The 27557-nt window shown below is 43.5% G+C and overlaps 1 protein-coding gene across 1 annotated transcript in view; it reads left to right on the forward strand.

The window, feature by feature from the left end:
* LOC101159719 (titin) overlaps positions 1-27557 on the forward strand; it is a 171804-nt gene that overhangs the window by 66050 nt on the left and 78197 nt on the right. The window contains exons 77-125 of the mRNA XM_078939058.1: positions 374-769; positions 940-1218; positions 1403-1672; positions 1751-1890; positions 2011-2137; positions 2302-2568; positions 2685-2951; positions 3250-3513; positions 4784-4923; positions 4998-5124; positions 6761-7027; positions 7351-7617; positions 7889-8155; positions 8372-8511; positions 8588-8714; positions 10443-10585; positions 11467-11590; positions 11684-11950; positions 12125-12222; positions 12342-12510; positions 12742-13011; positions 14371-14637; positions 14722-15000; positions 15091-15499; positions 15588-15712; positions 15796-16062; positions 16215-16484; positions 16567-16866; positions 16964-17266; positions 17355-17542; positions 17719-17833; positions 18155-18442; positions 18526-18677; positions 21109-21256; positions 21350-21527; positions 21635-21756; positions 22505-22792; positions 23022-23318; positions 23404-23590; positions 23694-23809; positions 23924-24223; positions 24298-24597; positions 25027-25132; positions 25309-25505; positions 25644-25952; positions 26036-26314; positions 26399-26698; positions 26921-27223; positions 27309-27505. Coding sequence (XP_078795184.1) covers positions 374-769; positions 940-1218; positions 1403-1672; positions 1751-1890; positions 2011-2137; positions 2302-2568; positions 2685-2951; positions 3250-3513; positions 4784-4923; positions 4998-5124; positions 6761-7027; positions 7351-7617; positions 7889-8155; positions 8372-8511; positions 8588-8714; positions 10443-10585; positions 11467-11590; positions 11684-11950; positions 12125-12222; positions 12342-12510; positions 12742-13011; positions 14371-14637; positions 14722-15000; positions 15091-15499; positions 15588-15712; positions 15796-16062; positions 16215-16484; positions 16567-16866; positions 16964-17266; positions 17355-17542; positions 17719-17833; positions 18155-18442; positions 18526-18677; positions 21109-21256; positions 21350-21527; positions 21635-21756; positions 22505-22792; positions 23022-23318; positions 23404-23590; positions 23694-23809; positions 23924-24223; positions 24298-24597; positions 25027-25132; positions 25309-25505; positions 25644-25952; positions 26036-26314; positions 26399-26698; positions 26921-27223; positions 27309-27505 — 11006 coding nt within the window. The remainder of the gene's footprint in view (positions 1-373; positions 770-939; positions 1219-1402; positions 1673-1750; positions 1891-2010; positions 2138-2301; positions 2569-2684; positions 2952-3249; positions 3514-4783; positions 4924-4997; positions 5125-6760; positions 7028-7350; positions 7618-7888; positions 8156-8371; positions 8512-8587; positions 8715-10442; positions 10586-11466; positions 11591-11683; positions 11951-12124; positions 12223-12341; positions 12511-12741; positions 13012-14370; positions 14638-14721; positions 15001-15090; positions 15500-15587; positions 15713-15795; positions 16063-16214; positions 16485-16566; positions 16867-16963; positions 17267-17354; positions 17543-17718; positions 17834-18154; positions 18443-18525; positions 18678-21108; positions 21257-21349; positions 21528-21634; positions 21757-22504; positions 22793-23021; positions 23319-23403; positions 23591-23693; positions 23810-23923; positions 24224-24297; positions 24598-25026; positions 25133-25308; positions 25506-25643; positions 25953-26035; positions 26315-26398; positions 26699-26920; positions 27224-27308; positions 27506-27557) is intronic.

Below are 27557 nucleotides of genomic sequence, written 5' to 3' on the forward strand. Positions count from 1 at the left end.
CATTTAAAGCTGTGGTACAGTGGTTAAGGTATGCCTTAGCCTTTGCAGAGGGCATCGATTCCAGACGCTTGGGCTGTTAAATGACATCGCTTGTTTATTGGCAGCAGGCATATCTTGCCATCTTAATCTGGTCTGTGGGGTTTGTTATTAATGTTTGTGTTGGTGGTGTTATTCTTGTTGTTTTTAAATCTTTACTAAATTCTACTTATAACGAGTCATTGGGCAGAATTCTGAACATTGACTCGTTCCAATGCACTGTTATCTTCTGACCCCCAAAATGGGTTACTTTATATGTGAAACAGATGTGTGTCATTCCAGTTTCTTTTCTCACTCGACTACCAGTTGTACGAGTTATCTTTGTCTGATGTTGCAGCGAGGCAAACTCCATCTCCTGGAGATGGTGGCAGGGGACGGGGCCAAAGGCCGGGTGGAAAAGGCCCTTCACCGCCAGAGGAGCCAATTAAGTTTGCATTGAAACCTGTGCCTCTGAAGTTCACCAAGAAGCTTAAAGACATCGTGTTGCAGGAGGCTGAGTCTATAGGCTCTTCTGCTGTGTTTGAGTGTGAGGTGTCTCCTTCCACCGCCATCACTTCCTGGATGAAAGATGGCACCAACTTGCGTGAAAGTCCCAAGCACAAATTTACATCTGACGGCAAAGATCGCAAGTTGAACATCATTGATGTCCAGCTTTCGGACACTGGTGAATATACCTGTGTGGCCAAGAATGCTGGCAAAGAGATATCGTGCACTGCCAAGCTAATAGTTGAAGGTAAACCACAACTTTTGTCTAACTTGAAGTTTTTACAAACGACACAAGTTGGATGTCTTAAACGTATAAAACTTAGGTGAACCATGTCACCGTAAGGAATCAGTAATTACTATTCACTTGTTTTGTGCTGCAAATGCTATTGTCCTAACAGAGTGTGTCTATTTGCATAGAGCTGCCAGTGAAATGGGTAAAAGAACTGGAACCAGAGACGTCATGCATGAAGGGTCAGCCAATGTACCTGACCTGCGAGCTGAACAAAGAGAGAGATGTCATCTGGAAGCGTAACGGTGAACTCCTTAAGAAAAAGGCTGGAAAAGTGGCCATTAACATAATTGGCATGCAGCACGCTGTGACAATCCAGAACTCCACAGAGGAGGATGCTGGGAAATATACCTGCGAGGTGGACGGCCAGGAAGATGTCAAGACAACAACCGATGTGAAAGTAATTGGTAAGCAGTCAAAAACACAGTCTATCAGTAACTCAGTCCCTCAGAAAGACCGGCCTTCATTTCACCAGGAAACCATCGACATAGAAGCACCCTTCAGTTTGTTTTGATTGAACCTCTCAGACATAGATGGGTGTTCTTCTGCCATGCATATACAAGTCTTTAACCTGAGTGTTCCCCCCTGCAGAGATCATCAAAGACTGGCTTGTGAAGCCTCTGAGGGATCAGCATGTGAAGCCAAAGGCTAAAGCCACGTTCAAATGTGAGCTGTTCAAAGACACTCCCAACTGGAAATGGTTTAAAGGAGAAAACGAGCTCACTCCTTCTGACAAAGTAGAGATCAAAAAAGACGGAAAAGATGTGGCTCTCACTATCAATAACTGCCAGCCTGATGATGTAGCAGACTACACCATAGAGGTTGAAGATCGTAAATACACCGCCAAACTCACGCTTGGAGGTAGGGCTCATAAATAATCAAGTTAGTACCACCAAGAAGTATTTTTCTCTGAATTTTTGACTCATTCTGCTCTTTCAGAACGTGAGGCTGAGATCCTGAAACCGCTTTCCAGTGTGGAGGTTGTTGAGAAGGAAGAGGCCAAGTTTGAAACTGAAATATCTGAGGAGGATGTTGTTGGGGAATGGAAACTGAGAGGCCAAGTTCTGACAAGATCTCCAGTAAGATTTTTGAATATTCACCGTAAAATTTGAGTCAAAAACGCCTTTTATGTGTAAAAAAGACAAATAGCAACAGGAAGCCCAAGTAAGACAAATCTTTATTTGGACTTTGTTCTGCAGACGTGTGACATCAAAGCTCAGGAAAGAAAACGTTTCCTCACCCTAAAGAACGTGCAGCTGGACCAGGCCGGGGAAGTGTCGTATCAAGCTCTGAATGCTGTCACCAGTGCCATGCTCACCGTCAAAGGTAGGAAGATGTCACCAGAAAGCTGCGCCCAGTTTGCCTGCTTCTGGTGCGAGACCCTGCCTTTGCTTGTCTTGGCGATTGCTGCACGATTCCTGTTTTTTAAGTGGACACTCCCATTAGCATATGCGTAGGAAAATGATTAACCAATTATTCGCACCTAACAGAAATCGAAATGGGCTTTGTTGAGGTGTTGAAGGACGTTTCTGTGCCTGAGAAGAAACAGGCTAAGTTTGAATGCACAGTCACCAAGGAGGTTCCAAAGGTCATGTGGTTCAAGGGGGTAGAGGTTGTCACCCCAAGTCCTAAGTATGAAATAATAGATGATGGACAGAAACACATGCTGGTCATCAACAGCTGTGCATTTGAAGATGAAGCTGAGTACACAATAGAGGTTTTGGGGCAAAGATCCACAGCCCAGCTGAGGGTGGAAGGTAAGTGGCAAACAGAACCCCCCCCAGGCTTCTGCTCTCTCTGCACCTGTCTGCCTTTTGGCTTTAAAGTTGGTCTCGGCAATGAACTGTTGTGTGCACTGATTGCTGTATTCCAGGCATGAGGCTCAGTTTCGTTCAGTCACTTCAGGACCAAACGGTGAAGGAAGGTAACACTGTTCGCTTTGATCTGGAGCTGAGTCATGAGAACGTGCCGGTCGTTTGGTACCGAAACGAGGTCAAACTCCATGTGAGTCGAACGGTTCTCACCTATACGGAAGGAAGGAGGCACACTCTAGAAATGAGGTCATTGTCTCTAGATGACACCTGCCAGATAAAGGCAGAGGCCAAAGGATTTTACTCCACAGCCAAACTGACCGTCATAGGTAACACTGCTGTTCCCATCGTCTTTCTCCCACTCTTTCTTTTAAGAGTTGCATGTTTATTGGTTGTTACTTTTGGAAAATGTTTTTATTTTAAAGCTTGTTTTTTTAAATTTGAATTGTACTTTTGCAAAGATGAATAGAAATTAGCTCAAAATGCTATAAAAACTTAGACTTACAAAAAGGTCTGATTTGTGCTCGAGTTCTGAGAAACGGTGCTTTAGAGTAAAACCCAACAGTGAGAGAAGCTGGATGGAGGATTCCTGAAAATGACTGACTCCTGAATGTTGTCCTGCTCCAGAGGGCGACGCTGTCTTTGTGGTGAAGCTGCAGGATTACACTGCCACCGAAAAGGAAGAACTGACATTGCAGTGCGAACTCAGCAAAGACGTCCCCGTCATGTGGTACCACGACAAAAAGGAACTGATTGCCTCCAAGACGGTGGCCATAAGGTCAGAGGGCACCAGCAGGTCTCTGGTTCTGAAGAAAGTGTCGCAGAGCAACCAAGGCTGTTATGAATGTGACTGTGGCACGGACAAGACGTCAGCCAACATCACCGTGGAAGGTAAACACGATGAAATAGCAGCTAATGAGCCTGCTCTATACCCAGGACTGCATGTAAGGTGTAAGCTTCTCTCTCAAAATGATCAAAGAAAAATGAATAACTGAATGGAGTCCAAAATTAAATGAGTTAAAACAAATAACTCAGGATTAAACCACCAAATGGTTCCCAAGTTTGGGTTCTGACAGTTCTGGGAATCCAGCTCCAGTCACAGCAGAGAACAAATGGAAGACACGGAGGTGTGAGACTTTATCATTTAAAGTCCCTCTTATTGTCCCCGTGTTTGAAAAAGACAAGTCTTCACGTCATCTGTCCACTGCTGGCAGAGACGAGTGCAGGACGGTCTGTCATCTCTGTCCTGTCAGTTCACCACACTGTTTTCAGCCCTGAAAAAAGGCTGAGGAGAAACCTCATGTTGGCTTTGTGTGGGATTGAACAGAGAAGCTCAGCAGATGGTGTTCTGCTCTGCAAGTTTCTGCTTTTGCAGATCTCTGCAATGTGATGGTGATCAACCTATAGGTCTAACACCGACTCTTGAACATTCAAATGCTCTCAGCAGTCACATCTTTTCCCACAACTCCATTCTTTAATGATATTGCTATACTAGATCTAATGACTTAATTCAAGTAAAGCAAAGTGCTGCTTGTGGAAGATCAGTAGAACATGAGCCATTTCGTTCTGCTCAGGGTGAATCCTTCTCAAGAAGAACAGATCCTAGACAAATAAAAGCAGGAGTTCTTTCATTAATAAGATATTAAATGTATTAAATGCATTCCAACAATTAAAGTAGGTTTGGGATTAGAACACGAACAGATGAGCTTGTCTCAGTTGAAGAACTTCAGATAAACAGAGCATAGAGCCCAGACACTGATGGTGGTCATGAAAGTGACGGGCACCAGAGTGGAGAAGAGTAAGATCGTGGAAACGGACAATAGTAAAGAAAAAATGGAGGTAAAACTAAGGGACTGGCTGGAAAATGTGACCAGATTAGTTTTCGGACCAAGCAGTTAGCTTGTGAGTGACTGAAATGACGTCATGACAGCGAATCTGTCAGCAGCCCAAAGCACCAGCGATGACCAGAAGCACACCTGATCTTTCTTTATTGAAATGAAGGAACAACAGCTCTGACACTTTAAGATCTTTATAACTTTTACCTACTCTCAGAATAGTTTGTGTTGTGGATAATTTGACACATGTCAAGGTGAAGCTTTCCCAATGCTGCAGTTTTATTTTGTTAAAAACGTGTTTTTGTCCAACTTTCAAACCCAATCAGCACGAGATGTTAAAGTTGTCCGGCCGATTTACGGCGTGGAGCTGTTTGACGGAGAGACGGCTCGTTTTGAAGCGGAGATATCTGAGGACGACGTCCACGGTCAGTGGAAGCTGAACGGAAACGTGCTCGGCCCTACAGCGGTAAGAGTCGTGTCGTCTGCATATTAAATGTCTGGTTGCTCTGAGGTCGTCACCTTGTTGTTCCTGTGTGGCAGGATGTTGATATCATCGAGGAGGGAGGCAAGCATACACTGATCCTCTACAACTGTAAAGTCTCCATGACGGGTGAGGTGACGTACGCTGCTGCCAACGCCAAGTGCTCCGCCAACCTGAGAGTCAAAGGTAAACCAGCAGAAATCACCTTTACCTTTTCTCTGAGTGGGCGGGGCTGTCGGACAGAGTCACAGTTTTCCAGCCCAAGAGTCTCAAAAATGCCCAAATACTTAGCAGTACTCCATCAATTATTGTTTAATACGTCACATTTTGATCGAAAGTCCAACTTTAGGACATTTGTATAGTATTATATCTGCCATTTTTGCAGTCAGATTAATTAAAATACTGGACTTTTATTGAACTTTATTAACAATCACTGAGGAACAAATGTGAGCTTTTGAGCGCCCCTCAAACATAAGAAATGATTAAAAAAAGAAAGAAAGAGGACAAATAACCCCAGATAAAATCATTGCAGGGGTTCTGGTAGAACTTATTGTTATGTTGAAATGAGGTCATTGTTTTTGCATTTTTATTTTTCATGAATTTAAGTGAGCTAAGCAAATCTGTTTGTGAAAGTATGAAAGATTGGTCCCAATCATTTAAAACTTTTCTTATGAACATACCAAGTATTATTAAAACATTAAGAGCTAAATCAAATAACTTATCACCTTAGATTACTTCAGTACTTCAGTATTATACTAACTGTGTGAAAACAGGACATTTCTGTGTAACACCAACAGTAAAAAGCCTCCTAAAAACGTTTGACATGAATGCAATTATAAACAAAATGATCTATTGGTTGTTAATGATGTCACACTAAGCACAGATGTTTTCCAGTAAAACAAGAGCCTGATTGAGGGATTCATTTTCTCATTTAGTGGAGGTTTACCTATGATGAAATCTACAGGCCTCTCATCTTTTTAGGTGGGAGAACTTGCACAACCACAGGCTGACTGAATTCTTTATTTGCCCCACTGCAACATTCATTATGAACTTAAAGAGCTTACTTTTTAAAAAAGTGATAACGCACACTTCCAAGGCCATTAACCCACTTATACTTTGGTCACTTACAAAAGAAATAAATATTAACCAGTTTTTAGCCTCAATTCTTGTTTTTTTCCGATTTGGATCGCTTTTCTCACAAAAAGCGGACTATTTGTTACGTGGTGCAGCGCCTTGTCACATTAACGTGACAAGGCGCTGCACCACCGCTGCAGTCAAGATTCGTTGATATAAAGCGATATATATATCTATGCTGATGATCATGTTGTGTTATATAAAGCATCAGTTCAGAGAGAAAGTTCACCTCTTACCGCTTGTTTTTGTCCAGATTTTAAAGAAGCCAGTGCAGTGATACAAAACATTTAAGCTAGGTGACCGGAACTTCTTTTTGGGGCGTGCAGTTATCACTTTTTAATGCACACCCAGCAGCCAATCAGAAACGAGTATTCTCCCGGACCCTGCTATAAGTGAAATTAACTCACGTTCATTCATTTTTGGAGAGCTTCAAATGAAATGTGTGTTAATTTCTTATAGCTCAATTCAGCAAGAAACTCCTTAAATCCTGAAATCACATCTAAAAGTAAACATTTGATCCCAAAACCTCCAACCCAAGTCCAATAAATAAAAAAACGGATTTCTGCCGCCGACTGAAAACGTTTCAGCAAAACGGTTCCATGTCCTAAGATTTTCATTCAGCTGGAGATGAAGATAATGTTGAACCTCTGGTATCCATTCTTCACCCCCTCCCCCCATGCTGGCACAGAACTTCCTCTGAACTTCCTCACTCCAATGAGTGACGTTCAAGTGTACGAGAAGGACGATGCCAAGTTCGAGGTGGAGGTTTCCAGGGTGCCTAAGAGCTTCCGTTGGCTGAAGGGCTCACAAGAACTGCAGAGCGACGATAAGTATGAGATTTTGCAGGAGGGAAAGATATTCGCTCTGGTTATCCGATCAGCCGCCTACGACGACGAGGCCAAGTACATGTTTGAGGCCGAGGACAAGAGAACGGCCGGGAAACTCGTCATCCAAGGTGAAAAGAAAATCATTTTGAAAAGTTCACCACAACTGTATAAAAAATGTTCATATTCCTGTTTAATCACAGTTCTATAGAAGTTTTGGTTTTCAAAAAAGTGAAGCAAAAGTAAAATAGTGAAAATTGATTAAAAAATGTAAAATGATGTAGAGATATTTTATCTTTGGAGTGGTTGTTGGCACTTTCTGTTCAGTGTCAACACCTAAAGGACAAAGGTGATGACACTTATTTGCAGAAGATGCTAAATAGATATTGTCCCAAAAGCGTTTTAGAAAGTCTGGTTGGTTGGTGGACGCTGAGCTCCAATCTGTCCACTGCAGGTATTCGGCTGGAGTTTGTCAAACCAATCAAGGATGTCACGGTTAAAGAGCGGGAAACGGCAGAGTTCAGCTTAGAGCTGTCCCACGACAACATCGCCGTGGTGTGGTACAAAAACGACATCCGCCTGCATCCCAGCAAGGTCGTCCACATGTCAGTCAACGGAAAGATCCACACGCTGGCCTTTAAGGAAGTCACTATTGATGACACGTCCATGATCAAAGTGGAGGTTGGGGATAAGAGCGCGACAGCCATGCTGACAGTTATCGGTCAGTTCCCACATGAGACACTTCTAAAACATTTGAGTTATTTGCCTCTTTAAAACGTCTCTCTAAGTCTAATTCATCTCAGTTTTATAGCTTAGATTCCCAATATCCCTGAGAACTTTTAGTAGAGATAAACCTGTCCAATAAAAACTAATAGCAGCAAGAGACTCCTACTTTAAAGTCCTTTTGTAAACCTTGACAGTAGTTCCATGTCAGGACCTCTAAATGAGACAGAAGATTTGAATTTCATGTGTGAACCGTCTTGTCTGTGCAGAGGGCGACCTGTATTTCACCACCAAGCTGCAGAACTACACAGCCGTGGAAAAGGATGAAGTGCAGCTGGTGTGTGAACTGAGTAAAGCCATCGCTGATGTCAAATGGTTTAAGGATGGGAAGGAAATCACTCCGTCCAAGAACATTACCATCAGCACTGATGGCAAGAAACGCATCCTGACGGTGCGCAAGGCAGAGAAGGCCAACATTGGAGTTTACACCTGTGACTGTGGCTCAGACAAGACCACTGCAAACATCAACATCGAAGGTAAGACATGCTAGAGCATCCTACTCTGACTGCAAAAGGTTGTTGTTAAGGCCCAGAACCTGCAGGATAAACTAACACCACCCTTCAGTTGTTGGATTACAATAATGAAGGCGTCCTAGTAGTAAGGAGAAGGCTGGAGAAGATGAAGATCCATCTCCTGATAGACGGGCCGCTGTTTTTTCTAAAGATGGCTGTTTATGGTTTCCTTCTGCTCAGAGCGGGACATCAAAGTGGTTCGGCCTCTGTACAGCGTCGAGGTCACAGAAACTGAATCGGCGAAGTTTGAGACAGAGATTTCAGAGGAGGACGTCCACGGGAACTGGAAGCTGAAAGGGGAATCCCTGCACCAGTCCGCTGTGAGTCTGCCAAAGCTGCTCAGACCGACTGACTTTATCAGGAAAAACACCTAAAAATGTCCCAAACTTTCTTCAGGACGTGGAGATCAAGGAGGAAGGAACCAAACACATGCTGATACTCTACAACGTCCGCATGGACATGGCTGGAACTGTGGACTTCTCGGCAGCCAACGCCAAATCCAATGCTCAGCTCAGGGTCAAAGGTCAGCCCGCATTATTTGTTACCTCTACAACGGTGAAGGACTTCTAACAACTCCTAATAACCCTTTGCATGGCTTCTGATGGACTCCCAGGTCTGTGTGAACCAAACCCCTGGAGTCCTTTGTTTTGGTCACTTGATCATCATCATCATCATCATCAAGTGCAGCTCCGCCCTCCATGGAGCCTAAAAGAAGTTATTTTACCCATTTCAGAATTAAGAAAGTCTCTTGGATAAGAGATGGAGCGTCTTCAACTCTAATTCCAGATGATCCTTTTTTAAGGATCATCTGGAATTCTGATCATCATCAGAAAAAACTCTTTCTGCTTTTGGTGGTAGTGTCACATAGAGTTCTAGTGCAAGGAAAAAACATTTAAATGTGTTAAAGACAGAGCATGAGTAGAAGTGCTGGGATTTAACTCACCCTGAAGTGCCTCTGAAGTGCCTCATAGTTTATAAAAAGCTTTAAGTGGCTTTTAGCGTAAAGAAAGGAGCATAATTTATATCCGGCATGTTCAAAGTCCGGCCCATGGGCCAAATGTGGCCCACGTTCAAATTTCCTGTCAAAAGAATCAATCATATGCGACCCCCCCAGCACTTTTTTATAAGCGTGTGTACGATTTCTTGATTGGTTGAATGACATTTTTAGCCGTGGTGAACCTGATTCTGTGACACTTGAAGCTCATTTCTAACTAACAAAAGGAAAGTTGACGGCGTGGGCTGCCGCTCCTAACATTGTGGTCCGGAGAATAGGCGCCATTTCATTTGACGCTGAGGGGGAGGGGAAAAGAGGGGGGTTGAAAGTTTTTATCAGCCTGCAACAAAATGCAGTCTGACACCAGAGGAGAGGACCAGAGCGAAGAGCCTCACAGGCCGCTGTGGGTTTTCTGAACTCAGTTTTTGACATTTAGAAGTTTACGGCGAGCATCTAATAGCAATTAGCAGATCCCAGATTTAATGTTGACATCCTTCATTTTATTTGTGGAATTCAAATATGAAATTGACGGTAATTTTTGGTAAAGTATCCTTTGGCAAATACATATATATATATATATATATATATATATATATATATATATATATATATATATATATATATATATATATATATATATATATATATATATATATATATATATATATATATATATATTTATATATATATATATATATATATACATATATATATTTATATATAGACAGTGATTTAGAGAGTTGTGGATATTAGATCCATAACTGTCACAGTGCATCACACACTTCTGTTTCCCTTTTTGTTGAAAAACTATGACTGGATTTGAAAATCTCAGAAAATGCATTAGTGATTCAAAAAATTCAGAAATATTGACTCAAATCCATCAATGTGTTTCACTTAAAAACTAACTCTTCCTCATGAAAAAGAAAGATTTTCATGAGAGAATTTGTATTCCTAATTCTAATCTGTTCAGTTCAAATCATTAGTTAATTAAAAAGCAGTTTTCCAGAACCCAAAATACAAATCTGATAAAACAAACAAACAAACAAAAAGCCCATAGGCTAATGCTGTTTTATTTGATCATTTTGTGTGGTTACAGGCATCAGAAGACCTGGATTTTCTTTTCTTTTCTCAGTTTAAGAGTCCGACCAATCCAGTCCCTCAGTTATTTTCATCCCTTAACCTTATCTGCAGGGGGGGCTGGACTTTAACTCAAGTCTGCTGCAGATTTTCCGGTGAATTCTGTCTCCTCTTTGACAGCTCGGTCCATAACGCTCAGCCGTCCTCTGAAGGACGTGACGGTGACGGCTGGGGAGACCGCCACCTTCGAGTGCGAGTTGTCCTATGACGGCATTGCGGTGGAGTGGTTCCTGGGAGCCCAGAAGATGGAGGCCAGTGATCGGGTGAGTCCATCTATGGCAGCCTACCACGTCTTCCTCCTGACAGCATCGGTGTCACCTTTATAAACAAACCCTCTGTTTTCTGAAGCCGTTTTATCCCTTGCGGGGTCATGGGCTGCTGGAGCCTAACCACTGCTGGGCTAAGGCGGGGTTAACTCCCTAGACGGGTCGCAGTCTGTCCAGGGCCTCAGAGAATTTACCAAAATACGTTTTTCTTGGTTTGGAACTCACAGTAAAGTGTAGTTTGTGTTCAGACTGAGAATAATAATGCAGCTTTTAAAACATGCTGTTAAATAGATTGAAAATATAGAATGTGATTTATTTTAGACTCTTTTTTATCGATTCATTAGAATCCATGCATTTCTGCTTTTAATTTGGAAAATGTGACAGTTATGAGATGTCTGGTTAGCTACTATATAAAAGAGCCAGATACACAAACGTATTAAGACGAGCTAAACTCGAGACTTACTTTGAGTTTGTAAGAGAGTCAACAGCTAATAGCTATTTTTTTTATCACTTGTGTCTTCTTTGTAGCCCAAATCACGTGTCATGCCTCTGCTCTCAGTGCTCTGCTGCTGAAAATAGCCACAGCTTGTTGAGGAACCTTATCTTATCTGCACACATTCCTTCTTAAAGTGCATCACCACACAATGTCAAGTGAAAGTAGTTCTTTAAAATACAGGAAAGTGCTCCGTGAGAGTTTTTGTTACTGTTAGCTTTAAAAAAAGAAATAATCTCATGTCTGCAGCTAAATCCATCTTGTCTGACTTTAACATGTTTTTAACGTAACTCTCTTTGGAGGAAAAAAAAAAACCTATAGCTGCTACAAAAGCTTTTTGTGAATCAGAGTAGGACTTTTGAAGAACGCTCTGCTCTTTCCACAGGTGAAGACTCGGGTGGCGGGTAAAGTCCACACTCTGACGCTGCGAGACGTGAAGCTGGTGGAGGCCGGTGAGGTCAAACTGACAGCCAAAGACTTCCAGACTCAGGCTCAGCTTCTTGTCAGAGGTAAAGTACACAACGACAACCCACACAGCTTTCCCAGCACACGCCTACTCATTGTTGTTGATGCTAAAGGTGTCTTCTGGTGTGTGCACTTAGAGCCTCCGGTTGAGTTCACAAAGCCTCTGGAGGATCAGACTGTGGAGGAAGAGGCCAAAGCTACACTTGAGTGTGAAGTTTCCAGAGAGAATGCAGAAGTTCGCTGGTTCAGAGAGGGTCAGGAGATCCGGAAGACCAAGAAATATGACTTGATTGCTGACGGCCGCAAAAGAGGCCTCGTCATACACGACTGCTCTCCTGATGACGCCAAGCTGTACACATGTGACGCTAAGGAGTTTAAGACTTCCTGTTTCCTGGAGGTTACGCGTAAGGAAGACGTTTTAACTTTTGTTTGTTTTCACCTTTTTTCAATGCTTGCTTCAGTCTTATCAAACCCTTTTTGGGGGCCAATGAAAGGATTCAGGGCATCAAGGGCCAATGTCAGAATTGTCATGTTTTGTTGGCCTGCAGCTTTTGTAAGAGTCTTCTCTGTGTCTGCAGCTCCTTATGTGGAGTTTACAAAACCTCTACAGGATGTGGAGGTCAGAGAAAAAGAATCAGCTAAGTTTGAATGTGAAGTATCTCGAGAGTCTGCCAAGGTAAGAGCAAAGTCACTCCATTTAAGACACCCACACGGCTCAGCCAGTGAAAACTGAAAGGTGCTCAACAATGTAGCTGTCAACATGATCTGGACTGACTAGAGCTGTGCTTCTTTAAGGTTTCCTGGTTTAAGGATGGCAGTGAGATCCGGAAAGGAAAGAAGTATGAGATTGTTGCAAAGGGAGTCCAGAGAATCCTTATAATTCACAAGTCCGTGTTCGACGATGAGGCTGAGTATGAATGCGATGCCAGAACCTCCAAAACCTCCGGCATTCTCACTGTGATCGGTAAGAAACAGGATTATTGGTGAGACTGACAGCTCATCACCAGAGTAACGGGAGAAAGTAATGATGGGTGCAAACAATGGGGACTGAGGCTGCTCAGCAATTATGCTGTTTAGAAGAAAGCGCTCTGAATAGTCGTGTCTTCACTTTACATTTTTCATGTTGCACTTGATCAAAAACGACACAAGAGCCATCCTCCTGTGACACTCATGCTGCTGTTGTCTGAATTCTCAGAGGAAGCTGCCAGGTTTACGAAGAACCTGTCCAATGTGGAGGGAACCGAGACGGACATTGTGAAGATGATATGCGAAGTGTCAAAGGCCGATGCTGAAGTTAGCTGGTACAAAGGGGACGAGGAGCTCCCAGAGGGAGGTCGCTACGACCAGATTGTTGAAGGGCGGAAGAGGATCTTGATCATCCACGACCTGAAGATGGAGGATTCTGGGGAGTACAACTGCAGGCTGAGTGAGGCTGCCAGGACGTCTGCGCTGCTCAAAATCAATGGTAGGTACAAGGAAGTCAAGTTAGAGACCAGAACAATGCTCAGCTTTTTCTAGAAATGCTTCACCTCATTCAACCTAAAGTCTGAAGTCCTCTTTATTTTGACAATCCAACCATCATGGCAGGACTACGTGTATTTATGACACAGAACTGTCAGTAGCCCTATGTACTTCAGAGGTAGAAAGTAGTGCATTACAATTACTCACATTACTGCAACTGAGACTTTTGTTTGAGTGCTTCTTAATTGTTTTGAGTATGACCATATGGATGTACTTTTACACCTTTTAGGTAAAAGACATTAAGAAAGTTTTACGGTTACCTTCAGGTCAGCTTTTTCTGCTGGGTGGGGTTATTCTTTTCAACAGAACAAAGATTGTTTTTAGGAAAGAGGCTCCGGTCTGTCACCACCACTGGTTCCCATGATGGTGTCCTGGACACAGAACCTTGTTGTTGGTTGGGTTTACCAGATAAGAGTCTAGACTGTTTTCTAATAGACCGTCCTGTTCCAAGTATGTTAAATGGTTTGAGACTGCAGCTTCTCCATCCAGGTGTGAACTCACCTGCCGACCTCTGACAGTTTGAAGTTGCAGTCTGTGATTGTAACAGCTCCTGTCGATCACTATGCTGCTTGTGAGAATGTACTAGCCTGTTAAAGCAGCACAATTAGCATCAGGTGTAACTTCATGTAAGATCTTAGCCACTCAGCTTGACCGAAACACACAGATAATATGGTTCATTGTGGTAAAAAACTGTAAAATATAACAATGTTTTAACGTTAAAGTCCCATCAGCCGTCACACATCTTGGTGTGTGAAATCTGTGTTCTGCATTTGAGCAGTGAGCTGCAGACATCATCATCATCATAGTGGGTTTGAACTCAACTCCTTCCCTTCTCAGGGGGACGCTCTAGCCCAAGGCCACTGCTTTAGGGAAATATAGAACGTACAGATTTATATTGAAATGATGATTGCTTCATGTCATCTGTAACGACTCCAACAGATTCAAAATGGGCTTTAACAGGAATTTGACATATTGCAGCAGAGTCTCTGACTTTATGGAGAAAACCTCATTTTCAGAACCTTTGGCAAAGCATGAAGAAAGTTAGTATGTATTCAACAACACATACACAATCTGCACTGAATATTTGTCAAATCAAATAGACAAACAAAGCCTTTCCATGACAGTTCTTTATAAGTCAATAGCTATTCTTTCCTTAAACCTTGTATTTATTTTTTATGAGAAAAACTTTTAATTTACCTTGAGTTATTTGTCGCACCAGAACTTTTTGGTTGAAAATTGTTATGACAATGCAACAGCACTTTCCACTTATTCGCCTCTGCTTTCTTGTCTTTCTTCCTTTCAGAGCTCGCTGCTGAGTTCATTGCTCGTCCCCAAAACCAGGAGGTGGTGGAGGGTGAGAAGGCAGAGTTTGCCTGCTCAGTGTCCAAAGACACGTATGAAGTGAGGTGGTTCGTGGGGGATAAAGAGATCCAAGCTGGGGACAAATACGCCATCATCAGTGAAGGAAAGAGGAGGGCTCTTATTGTCAAAAGCTGCAGTCTGAAGGATGAGGGGGACTATGTGGCCCACATTGGTAGCATTAAGGCCTCCGCTAATCTCTTGGTGATAGGTGAGACCTGTTTCCCAGTTGGCATTTTTTTACAGTTTTGTCAGAATTGTGTAAACTTTGGGCTAATTTTGTATTTTATTACAGAAAAACTGAGGATTATCACACCAATTAAAGACGCAGAAGTGAAAGAAGGAAGTGAGATTGTCTTCAACTGTGAGACAAACACAGAGGGAGCAAAAGCCAAGTGGCTGAAAAATGAAGAGACCATTTTTGAGAGCAGCAAGTACATGATATCTCAGAGAGACAACGTCTTCTCTCTGAGGATCAAAGATGCCCAGAAAGGAGATGAGGCCAGCTACACCATCAGTCTCACCAATCACAGAGGAGAACATGCCAAGTGCACCGCCAGTGCCAAAGTGGCAGGTACCTAGTGTGAACAACCCCTTAACTTGGTCCAGTTTGCTCCAGTTTGTCATTGATTGCCTGTTGTGTTGTCAACCTGTGATTTTGCAGAAGAGAAACTTAAATTCATGGAGCCCATTGAAGACATTGAAACTCAAGAGAAGAAGACAATCAGCTTTGTTTGTAAGGTCAATCGGCCCGATGTGACCGTGAAGTGGTTGAAGGCTGGCGAGGAGGTCAAGCTCAGTAAACGCTTGGTATACAGAACCGATGGCCTCAAACACACTCTGACCATCAAGGATTGTGTCATGGAAGATGAGGGCGAATACACTGCTGTTGTCGGAGAGAGCAAGTGCTCTGCAGAGTTGATCATCAGTGAGGCACCAACTGACTTTTCAACACAGCTGAAAGACCAGACCATCACAGAGTTTGAAGATGCAGAGTTCATTTGCAAGCTAAGCAAGGAGAAGGCTGCCGTGAAATGGTACAGGAATGGACGAGAGATCCGAGAAGGACCCAGGTACTGCTGCTCTACTGCTGGTCTTCATACAGACACACCGCAAGGCTAGACCATAAACTGAACAATTCATTTGTTATTCTAATTTTAGATATCACATGGAAAAAGATGGCAAGACATGTAGGCTGATTATTAAGGTGTGCAGGCCTGATGATGAATGTGAATATGCCTGTGGCTTGGAAGAAAGGAGGTCGAGAGCAAGACTCTTTGTTGAAGGTAAACTTTCCAATCTTTTTTCCCCCCCAAAAAAATAACCAACATGTTTTTTAATATTCGTGATGCTTGCATTTCCATGTCAGAGACCCCAGTGGAGATTGTCAGACCTCCGAAGGACATGTTTGAGCCTCCAGGCTCAGATGTTGTATTTGAAGTGGAGCTCAATAAGGACCGAGTGGAAGTCAAGTGGATGAGAAACAACATGATCATTGTCCAAGGGGACAAGTACCAGATGATTAGCGAAGGAAAGATCCACAGGCTACAAGTTTGTGAGATCAGACCTAGAGATCAAGGAGAGTACAGGATCGTGGCCAAAGATAAAGACGCCCGAGCCAAACTGGAGCTGGCAGGTGAGCTGACAGCTGTTTGTTTCATGTAGCGGCAACAAGAAAGCTCTATCTAAATTCTGAGACTCAAAGGGAACAGATATGAATCGATCAATATTTCTCAGTATTCAGGGTCCATACTAACTCCCTTTTCACAATTCCCATTTACACTATAGCCATTCCAAAGATCAAAACCACTGACCAGAACCTGGTGACAGATGCTGGGAAACCCTTTGTCATGAGCGTGCCCTACGATGCCTACCCACGGGCCAATGCCGAATGGTTCCTACAGGATAACAGTCTGGCTGTTCAGAACATTGACACCTCCTTGGACAGGACTGAGTACCGCCTAAAGAGTCCCTGCAAGGAGGACCAGGGCAGATATAGAATAATCATCAAAAACAAGTACGGAGAGGGAGAAGCTATCATCAATCTGGAAGTGATTGGTGAGTCTGAGGAATAAACATCAAATTCAAGACAATAAACTTTGAAGAAAAGGTCTTTATGTTCTGTTTTTGTGGTTTTCAGATGTTCCTGGACCTATCAAGAACCTGAGAGTTGTAGACACAGCAGACAATGAAGTCAGTTTAGCCTGGGATGAGCCTGAGAGTGATGGGGGCAGCAAGATTGTATCCTACGTTGTTGAAAGACGTGATGTCAAGCGTAAAACTTGGACCGTGGCAACGGATCGTGCAGATACTCCAGAGTACTGTGTCAGTGGCCTGCAGAAGGAATCCATGTACCTTTTCAGGGTTTGTGCTCGAAACAGAGTTGGGAGTGGACCAAGTGTCGCCACTGAGGATGCTGTTCAGCCCAAAAACAAATTTGGTAAAAAACACTTAGAGATACTGACGCACTTGAACTGCACACATCTATCAAGCACTTTTGTCGAAATCCTACAGCGATTCATTTCTTTTGCAATCAGATGTCCCAGATGCTCCAGAGAACGTTGCCATTGGCGTGGTGAACAGGTTTGGCGCCACTGTAGCCTGGGAACCTCCCTCGTTTGACGGTGGATCAGACATCACAGCCTATGTGATTGAACTCCGCGACAGGACATCTGTGAAGTGGGAGGCAGCATTGGTTTGCAGTGCCAATGACCGCTCTGCCACACTGAACGATGTGGTGGAGCACAAGGAATACATCTTTAGAGTCCGAGCTGAAAACAAGGCTGGCATTGGCAGGCCCAGTGCTGCTACCAACCCCGTGAAGATCATGGATCCCATAGGTGAGCCTCCTTTTTTAAGTTCAAAACTTTCGTTTGCACTTCTGCAAAACTAATACTAACAGCTGGTCCTTCTTCCCCGTCTTAATAGAGAGGCCAAGCCCACCTCTGAACTTAAACTTCAGTGATCAAACAAAATCAGCAGTCACTCTGACCTGGGAGACGCCTCTGAGCAACGGTGGCAGTATGATCACTGGCTACATTGTTCAGAAATGTGATGAGGGTACCGACAAGTGGTTACGCTGCAACGCTAGACTGTGTCCTGACCTTTCCTACCGGGTACGTGACCTACCAAGAATCTGCAAAAGAACACACCTTTTTCTATTTTGTTGTTTTTATACCAATTATCCCTTCAGTAACTTTATATTTGTTGAGTTTGTCACATTGGTTCCTATAATTTCTGAAGCTCACCTTATCACAGATATCTGCATTGATGATTTCTTTTGTCTTTTCAGGTGTCTGGACTGAAGCCTGGTCAAAAATATCTCTACAGAGTTTGTGCTGAGAACGCAGCTGGAGTTTCAGATCCAACCGAACAGCTTGGACCACTGCTTGCTGATGACCCACATGGTTGGTATAGAACAAGCAACAGACCCCGTTCTAAAAGATGAAACATATTACTTTTAAGTTGCTGGGAAAACAAACACTTTATGCTGCTTATGCTTTTAATTAACTTCCTCAAACTTTTGTGTTTTTTAGATAATTTAAAATTTGGGCGTTGGCTCGAGCTGTTAGAGATGTTTTTTTTTTAATAAAAGCTTAAAGTTAACTTGTACATTTTTCAACTATTATAATATTGATCAATTCAAATGTTCATAGGCAAATATAAAATGATTGTTGAGGAACATTGTACTTCTGCACAACACCAAGAGATTTTTCATGTTTCTGCAGTTGGTCCGACTTTGGATCTGAGTGGATTCAGAAATGGTTTGGAGGTCATCGTCCCTCAGCCTCTAACAATCAGAGTTCCCATTACTGGGTACCCAACCCCTACCGCTAAGTGGATGTTTGGCGAAACAGAACTGACCACATCGGATGAGCGCGTGGCTATGGTGACCAAACCCACATTCACAGAACTGACCATCTCCCCGAGTGTCCGCCCAGACAAAGGGACCTACACCCTACACCTGCAGAATGATGTGTCATCGGTGTCTGGAGAGATCGAAGTCAACGTCATTGGTAGCAAGGCGATCTTGTCATCATTCCTGTTTAAACTGCCTGTCATAATACTATAAAGGTAACAATTCCTTTTGTTATATTAGCCTGCCCCAGTGCACCAAAGGACTTCAAGGTGGCAGAAGTAACACGGCACCATGTTCATTTGATGTGGGAGCCTCCGGAACACGATGGAGGAAGTCCAGTCACACATTATCAGATTGAGAAGAGAGAGGCTTCCCGCAAGACCTGGGCCAAGGTACTGCAGCACAATATAAGCATTTAAATTAGATGCAACAGTGCTATGGCATTCAGTAAACTCTGGAAATGGTGTGACTGCTAAGCTAAAATAAAAGCACATCCAACCAACTGATGACCGAAATAAATATTCAATCCATGTTCAGTACTTTTTAGTACTGTATTCTTGTCACTGTAACATGACGACCCGCTGAGCCGGCACTGACCTCGAGTGCAGCAGCAAAGGAAAGCGATATCTGTGCTGATAGTCTCGATGGGTTAAATAAAGCATCAGTTCAGAGAAAGTTCACCGCTTACCGCTTGTTTTTGTCCAGATGATGAAGCTAACATTTTTTTTACAGAAGCCAGCGCAGTGATACAGAACATTTAAGCTATGTGACCGGAACTACTTTTTTAGCCGTGCATCATCACTGTAGTTTATCACTTTTAAACCCACAACCAGCAGCCAATCAGAACCGAGTATTTACCCAGATCATATTATAAATCCATATACCGTAATTTCCGGACTATAAGCCATTACTTTTTTCCTGCGCTCACAGCCCTGCGGCTTATTCGGATTTAATTGGCGGCCGCCATGTACGTAATTTTGGACCCAGTGAATGGTTTGAATTTTTTATCTAACACTAAGCACGAGTCATTTGTTTTTCAACAAACTAAGCAGCCAAGCAGCATGGACGTCACTTCAGGTCTTAGACACTTCAGTCATGGTTCAAAAAACGAAACACGCATGCCCGGCCGCATCCCAGAATCCTTTGGTGCCGTTAGACCCAACATGCACGTGATCGCCGCTACGATATGATGAAGCTTTCAAGTTAAAAGCAATCGTTAAAAGCAGCGTGAAAAAATCCACCATCACCAACAGGATTGGAAAAGCCGGTCAGCTGCGTGACGGAAAGAACAGAGCATGTGGGAATAACATTAGCCTTTATTTTGTCGGGACACGACTGGAAACACAAATCCACGTGGTCGTTTTAACGGTTTCTGAGGACTGACCGGAATTTTGCATTGAAAAGCTCACAGCCTCCGTGTGAGCTGGAGACATGATCTCCTGGCTGCTGCTTGTTCACATAGAGCTGTGGGGCCGATGGCAGTCTGAAGGCTCCCACACGTAACAACGCATCCGCCCCTCATCCACAACACGTACAGTATTAAGTCCGATTGCTTTGCACAGACACGATTTGCTCCTCCCTGAAGCCGCCCTGGCCAGAAGGAAGGGGAAATAGGAAGGGGAGCGCGCGGGGCGCAGAGAGGCGTCCGCGGAGCTACAGTGTTTGTTGTGAAAGGAAACTTCTGACACACGCGCCGCGCTGAGGCGTGCGCTTTTCAGTCGCCGCTGCTTTATTTTACTGCTGTGGGGTTTTTTTAACCAGCCCTGTTAGTACCATAATGCTGGCGTGACACAAGCGGAAGGAGAGCTGTTCCTTTTCACCCCTCCATGCACTGCTACTACTTGCTCATTCTTAAACACGTACAACAGTGAGGCGAGCCGGGTGTTGGCCCCGCCTTTAGCCCCTAAGACTCATGGGAAATGGGGAATCGTGGATGTAAATTTCCTCATCATAACTGAGGGATGTAATGTTGATTATATGGTTACTGTTTGTAATTTTATGTGTGATACCTAGATTGTCAATAAGTTAAAAAAAATAGTTAATAAATAAATAAACCATAACTGAGGAACTTGTGAACAGAATAGACATCCATGCTGTTTGGCAAGTGTGGGTATACTCAAATGCATGAGCTCTAGGCAATGCCAACTCCTCCAACAGTGTGGTAATGAACCTTACCTATTATGTGAGTCAGGACGTGACATACGGCTTTTACTCCGATGCGGCCTATATAAGTTTAAAAGTAGCTAAACACATGAAAATGAGTGTGTGCGGCTTGTAATTGGGTGCGCTATGTAGTCTGGAATTTACAGTATATGATAATAAATCCCCTTTGGAACACTAAAGAATGATTTTTTAATGAAATATGAGTTATTTTCACTATTTATTTTTCTACCCGGAAGTAAGACGACTCAATCTCTGAGGCTGCAGCTTTTACAAGGATGGATGTTCATATTGGGCATATAAAAGGAAAGCATTAAGACCACAAGCGTGTCTCTGTTAGCCTGGGGCGGAGCTGGCAGTGCAGATTCTTCCTGGAAGGGGCTGTTTCCCACTTTGTGAGATGCCCATTTGTTTTTGTGGATTGGGAGGGGCTGGTGCTCAGAGAGCAGGTTTTTAGAGGAATACTCAGAAATCTGTGAAGGGATCAAAATGTCGCTTTGGGGTTGTTTTTTGTGAAGAATGAACATTATAATGCAGTTGATTTAACATGATATAGACCCTTTAATACGGACCAAAAAACGTCACTCTTTAAACAAGTTTCAGGTAAAAAAGTTTGTTCTTTCATAATAAGCTGTCGTATTTTTTTCAAAAACTTCTGTCCAGGTGGCAACCAATGTGATGGACCTGGAGCATTCAGTAACTGATGTTCTTGAAGGAAAAGAGTATCTGTTCAGTGTCACAGCCTGCAACAAGTGTGGACCTGGAGAACCAGCATACATGGATGATCCTGTCAATGTCTCCTCCCCTGCCAGTGAGCACTTTTTCCCATCCACTTGCTGCTCAAAATGATGTTTTGTGATTGAGCGTTTCATCCAGGTGCTAATGCATGAATTTTCTGCTCTAGCTGTACCTGATCCACCTGAAAACCTCAAGTGGCGTGACAAGAGTGCCAAGAGCATCTTCCTGTCCTGGGAGCCTCCCAAGTATGATGGAGGTGCAAACATTAAAGGATATGTGGTGGACAAGTGCCAGCGTGGAACAGACAAGTGGGAACCTTGTGGTGATCCCATCCCTGAACTGAAGTAGGATTTATCAGTTTGTCAACCATACTACGATTTTGACTTTAATTCTCCAGAAAAACAGCCATCTTTTCCTGTATTCTGTTTCAACTAATGTTACTTTTGTACAGATTCCAAGTGACCGGCCTAGTTGAGGGCCAGTGGTACGCCTACAGAGTGAGAGCTCTCAATAAGCTGGGGGCAAGCAGACCATGCAGAGCAACGGATGAGATCCAAGCAGTGGATTCAAGAGGTAAGCTGCTCCAGACTCAACGCACACACACACCTACCTACACACACACACACACACACACACACAAACCAGGCAGTCTGTACTGTTCAGAAGTACATTTGACCCCAAGCTTCCTTGAAATTATGTAGTTATTTAGTTTATTTATAAAGCACCATATATAAATAATCAACCGATGACATTGGGGTTTTTTAGTTTAATTCCCATACAAAGCAAGCAAAAGGTGATCAAATGAAAGATTAAGAAGAAAGCTTCAGTAGAACCAGCCTATAAATAAAAGACAGAAACCAGATGAGATCAGAGGACAGGAAAGAGATGTATAAACACAAAAAACTGAGGCGTGTCTAATAACATAAAATAGGTAGGTTAGTAATTCCTAAATGTAGAAAATGGGAAGCCGATGAACTTAATATGACCAAAACATGTGTTTTGCATACTTTAAAAGACAAAAAAGACATGTAAGTTACTGTAACGAGGAGTGAACACGATGAAGATGGACCAACACATTTTCTGTAATTACTGTTATAGGCCAGAAAAAAAAGTTTGCCATTGCAGAAATCAGGGAATAGACGTCAGTTGAGCATAAAATCCCTTAAACACTTTTCATAGCACAGAAACAATCAGTGAGAGTACAAAACCAAAGAAATGTAAAAACCTTATTCGTGGATGAGCAGGACTAATCATGCTGATGTGGACTTGCAGAGACTCCAGGAATAGTTTGCATTCATAGTATATTGGTTCCTCTTTTTAGATCCTCCAGAAATCCAGCTGGACGTGAAGCTGCTGGCCGGTCTGACCGCTAGAGCCGGTTCCAAGATTGAGCTTCCTGCAGATGTCAAAGGAAAGCCAGATCCCAGAGTGAAGTGGACGAAGGCCGATCTGGTTTTGCGAGCCGATGACCGTGTTGCCATCGACTGCCAGCCAGGGCACTCGAAACTTTCCATCAGCAACACCACCAGAGGAGACACTGCAACCTACATCATTGAGGCCGTCAACATCTGTGGGCGTGCTACTGCCACCATTGATGTCAACATCCTTGGTACAGAACTGATTTCATGGCATAATTTGTATTCTTCAGCTTTGCGCCATCTTAAGAACGCTCTATATCTAACCTACTGGACTGTTTGTGGAAGCAAACACAGTTCCAAAGCATGGATTAGTTAGAAAATAACTTTTCATTGTGGTTCAAGAGGGTTAGGGTGCTTAAAGCCTTTTTTGTCCCACTTAAGTACTATTTTAATGTACCTGTGTTGTTGTCTCCTCTTCAGACAAGCCTGGGCCTCCAGCTGCTTTTGATATCTCGGAGATCACAAATGAATCCTGTGCCCTTGCCTGGAACCCCCCCAGAGACGACGGTGGCTCCCCCATTACCAATTACATTGTGGAGTGCAAACAAACAGATAAAGAAGAGTGGGTCAAGCTGTCTGCCACAGTGAAGAACACCACCTTTAAAGCTTGCAAGCTCACACCTTTAAAAGAGTACATATTTAGAATCAGTGCTGAGAACCAGTTTGGCATTGGCACACCTGCAGAGCACACACCCATCATTGCAAAGTATTCATTTGGTATGTTGTTGTAAGACTGACAAAAGCAGACTTACAGACAAAATACGGAGCTATCCTTAAGTTACATCATTTCCCCCAATTTCAGATCCCCCAGGTCCTCCATCCAGAGTCACCCCCTCTGACATTGCCAAGGATGCAGTGACTCTCTCCTGGTTCGAGCCAGATGAGGATGGTGGCAGTCCTATCACTGGATATTGGGTTGAGAAGTTTGATCCAGAGAGCGACAAGTGGATTCGATGCAACAAATTACCAGTCAAAGACACAACTTTCAGGTAAATATTTTCATCCACAAACTCCTAAAGTTATTTGTTCTATTATTTTCTCTGTATGGAAGGAAGGACAGAAATCACATATTGAATGTTTGTTTTGTTTAAGGGTGAAAGGACTTCCAACCAAGAAAAAGTATCGCTTCCGTGTCCTGGCAGAGAATTTGGCTGGTCCAGGAAAACCAAGTGTAGAGACGGATCCTGTTCTTATCAAGGATCCTATTGGTACGTTGAATGCCACTTTAAACTGGTCATCTGTCATTATTATATTAGAAAAAATGATATTATTTCTACACTGAAAATGGTGACATGTTTGGTAACTGTGGATCCCTTCCAAAGATCCTCCTTGGGCACCTGGTAAACCTGTTGTCAGAGAGATCGGCAAGACCTCTGCCTTGCTGACATGGACACGGCCAGAGCACGATGGTGGAGCTAAGATTGAGGGCTACATTATTGAGTTCCAGAAGACTGGAAGCGAGGAATGGATCCACATTGCTGAAGATGTTCCTCAAACAGAGCAGCAGCTGCAGGGTCTGATGGAGAAGCAGGAGTACTCATTTAGGGTCAAAGCTGTCAACAAGGCTGGTGAGAGTGAACCTAGTGAGCCCAGTGACCCGGTGGTGTGCAAAGAGAGACTTTGTGAGTTGGGCAGGAAATTGATAGCAAAGATGAAGGAGAGAGCAACCTTCTGAAATGCTTCTTTCCTGTTACAGACCCTCCATCTGCACCGCAGTGGTTGGAGGTGACCAACATTACTAAGATTAATGCTGATCTGAAGTGGCAAGCTCCAAGCAGTGATGGAGGCTCACCCATTACCAACTACGTTGTGGAGAAGAGGGACGTGAGAAGGAAAGCATGGCAAACTGTGGACACAACGGTCAAGGAGCTGAAGTACTCGGTAACTCCACTCAATGAGGGCTCTCTGTACGTCTTCCGGGTTGCAGCAGAGAACGCCGTTGGCATGAGCGAATTCTGTGTGCTGGAGGACGCAGTGCTCGCCAAAGACACATTCAGTAAGTTGGGACTTTGTTTAATAATGGCTCAAGATACCTTCTGAAATGTAGATGTTTTTTCTCTGTGGAAATCTAGGATCTTAGTCTCAGGTCACCTCAGGATGGTATTTTTCCATTTTCATCATCCCAACCTTTCCCCACCATGCTTACAAAGATGTTAAAGAGTTTGTTTCCACTTTGGTATTTTCAGGCTGACACTTGTAAAGCAAATAGTGCAAAGCGAGCTTGCAGACATGTAAAATATGAAAAATGAGGCCACAGGTAAAAACACCCAGATTCCTACACCCTCTTTGAACAAAGACAGTAAAAGCTCCTGGCATCACTCTGTGTGGTAACTTTATTCTAGAATGGATCTAGAAAGGAAAGATTTAATGAAACCAAACTTTCTGTGAAGAGACTTTCAATTTTTCTCTTTTTAATTTTACCTAGCAACTCCTGGACCTCCATATGCCCTGACCGTGGTGGAAGTCACAAAGAGACATGTGGAGCTGAAATGGGAACCTCCCAAGAGCGACGGTGGAAGACCCATCACCAAGTATGACTCAACAGCTGTTAAATCAACCATGTGTTTCTACGGAAGGCCTAAATATCATAGCTGACCGAGATTTCTTCTCAAAATATCATTGCTCTTATGCATAGCGTTGGATGCAGCAGAAATACAGAGCATCATATTGGTAAAATCAACACATAAACCTTTTTCTGCACCCTCAGGTATGTGATAGAGAAGAAAGAAAAGCTTGGAACACGTTGGTTGAAGTGCTGCAAAACTCCAGACAAGCAGACTCAGTTCAAAGTGACAGACGTGGATGAAGGATCAGAGGTGCAGTTCCAGGTGCGAGCAGAGAATGAAGCTGGAGTTGGAGATCCGAGTGAACCCACTGTGACCCTCACCATTGAAGACGCAACCAGTGAGTAAAGGCTGAATTGTTCATGGGTTTAAATGGTCATGCACTAGTTTAAGACTTTTCAGTGAACTTCATAAATCAGAAATGTAAGTTTTTGGACGTGATAAATTATTTAGAAACTATGAACTCGCTTCCCTTTAGGCCCCCCATCTCCTCCTCTGGAAGTGGCTGTTGTAGATGCCAGCAGGGAACATATTAACGTCTCCTGGAAGCCCCCAGCAAAGGACGGCGGCTGCCCAGTGACTGGATACCATGTGGAGGTGGCAGAGGCCCGTCCAGAGCTCAAGTGGCTAAGAGTCAACAGCAGACCAGTAAAGGAGCTCCAATTCAGGATTGATGACGGAATCAAACCCGAGAAGAAGTATGTGATCAGAATTCGAGCCATCAATGTCATTGGAGTTAGCGATCCCTCTGAGATCTCCGACAAAGTGGCTACCAAGGACCCTCACTGTAAGCATTGACAGAGCTTCTACTTTAGCAGCAGTAGCAGTGCACATTAACCCTGACTCATTGTGCTCCTGTGTGCTTGGAAGGTGCTCCAACCATGGATTTGGAGGCACAGGATGTGGTTGTGGTTGAGGGTGAGAAGCTGCACTTGAACATCCCCTACAAGGCTATTCCTACACCAAAGATGGTTTGGCTGAAGGACTCAGTGGAGTGTAAGGCAGAGGAAAGGCTGTCTATGACTGTAGAGATGAACAGTGCTCACCTTGAACTGCTGAAGTGCACACGAGCTGATGCTGGTTCCTACACAATTACATTGGAGAACAGTCTGGGGACTGCTACTGGGACTCTAAATGTCAAAGTCATTGGTAAGATCATTGTAATACGTGAGAACTATGGCACTTAGACACTACCTTTCTAACATGCTTTTGTTTGTTTGCTAAACCCTACAGGACTCCCTGGCAAATGTAAAGACATTTCCTCCAGTGATGTCACCAAGAACTCCTGTACGATCAGCTGGGTAGCCCCAGAAGATGACGGTGGCACCCCCATTGTCAGTTACACCCTGGAGCGCCGTGAGGCCTCCAAGAAAACCTACATGCCTGTCATGTCAGGAGAGGATGTCCTGACATACACAGTCAAAGAACTTTATATGAACTGCGAGTACTACTTTAGAGTAAAGGCTGTGAACAAGGTCGGGGCTGGTGATTACCTGGAGCTGCAAAACCCAGTGTTAACAGAGGAAATCAAACGTAAGTTCTGTTTTTCAAAGACTTCTGTGTCGTCACTGTGATGTCACCGTGCATGATGTCATGAACACCGTGCAGCAGGTTTAGCTCATTTTTTGTTAAAGGTATATGGATAACTTTTGATTATGAACGGTCATGTACGTTTCACCAGTCTGTACTTAATGTTGCAACATTGTTTTGGGAGCAGAAGGTATCCTGATGCTGTTGTTGCTATTGAATCCACAGAGAAACCAGACCCACCCATCCAAGTAGAGGCTCACGATCCCACCTGTAAATCCATCACAGTCACATGGAAGGCTCCAGACTATGACGGTGGCTGTCCCATCCAGGGCTATGTTGTGGAAAAGATTGAGAAGGATGGAAACAGCTATGAGAAGGTCACTCCAAGCTTGGTACCTGGTTACTCCTATGTGGTAACGGGCCTGAAAGAGGAAACGGAGTACCAATTTAGAGTCCGCGCTGAGAATGCTGCAGGAGTTAGTGAGCCATCACGCAGCACGCCACTCATCAAGGCTGCAGATCCTGTTGGTACGGGAATCGAAAACTACCTTCACATCTCATTTTATGGCAAAGAAACAAATTGTTTGAAGTCATCTTTTGTCTCTTATGTCAGAAAAACCAACGGTTTCTCTACATAGCCGTGTGCAATCTGGTGTATGCGTCAAGAAGGGTGAGGAAATACGCATTGACGCTTATATCTCTGGGTCTCCATACCCAAAAGTCACCTGGTTAAGGAATGACGAGGATGTCACCAAAGAGCCCGTTAAGAAGGTTATTCCTGTTCTCGTAAAGAAGAAGACCAAGTCCAAGGTTTGTGTTCTCTCAAGTGTTTGAACGTGTTCCCGCATCAAGAAAAAAACAA

Source organism: Oryzias latipes, chromosome 21 (assembly GCF_053564925.1).
Source record: "Oryzias latipes strain Hd-rR chromosome 21, Olatipes_Hd-rR_3.1".
NCBI classification, from domain to species: Eukaryota; Metazoa; Chordata; class Actinopteri; order Beloniformes; family Adrianichthyidae; genus Oryzias; species Oryzias latipes.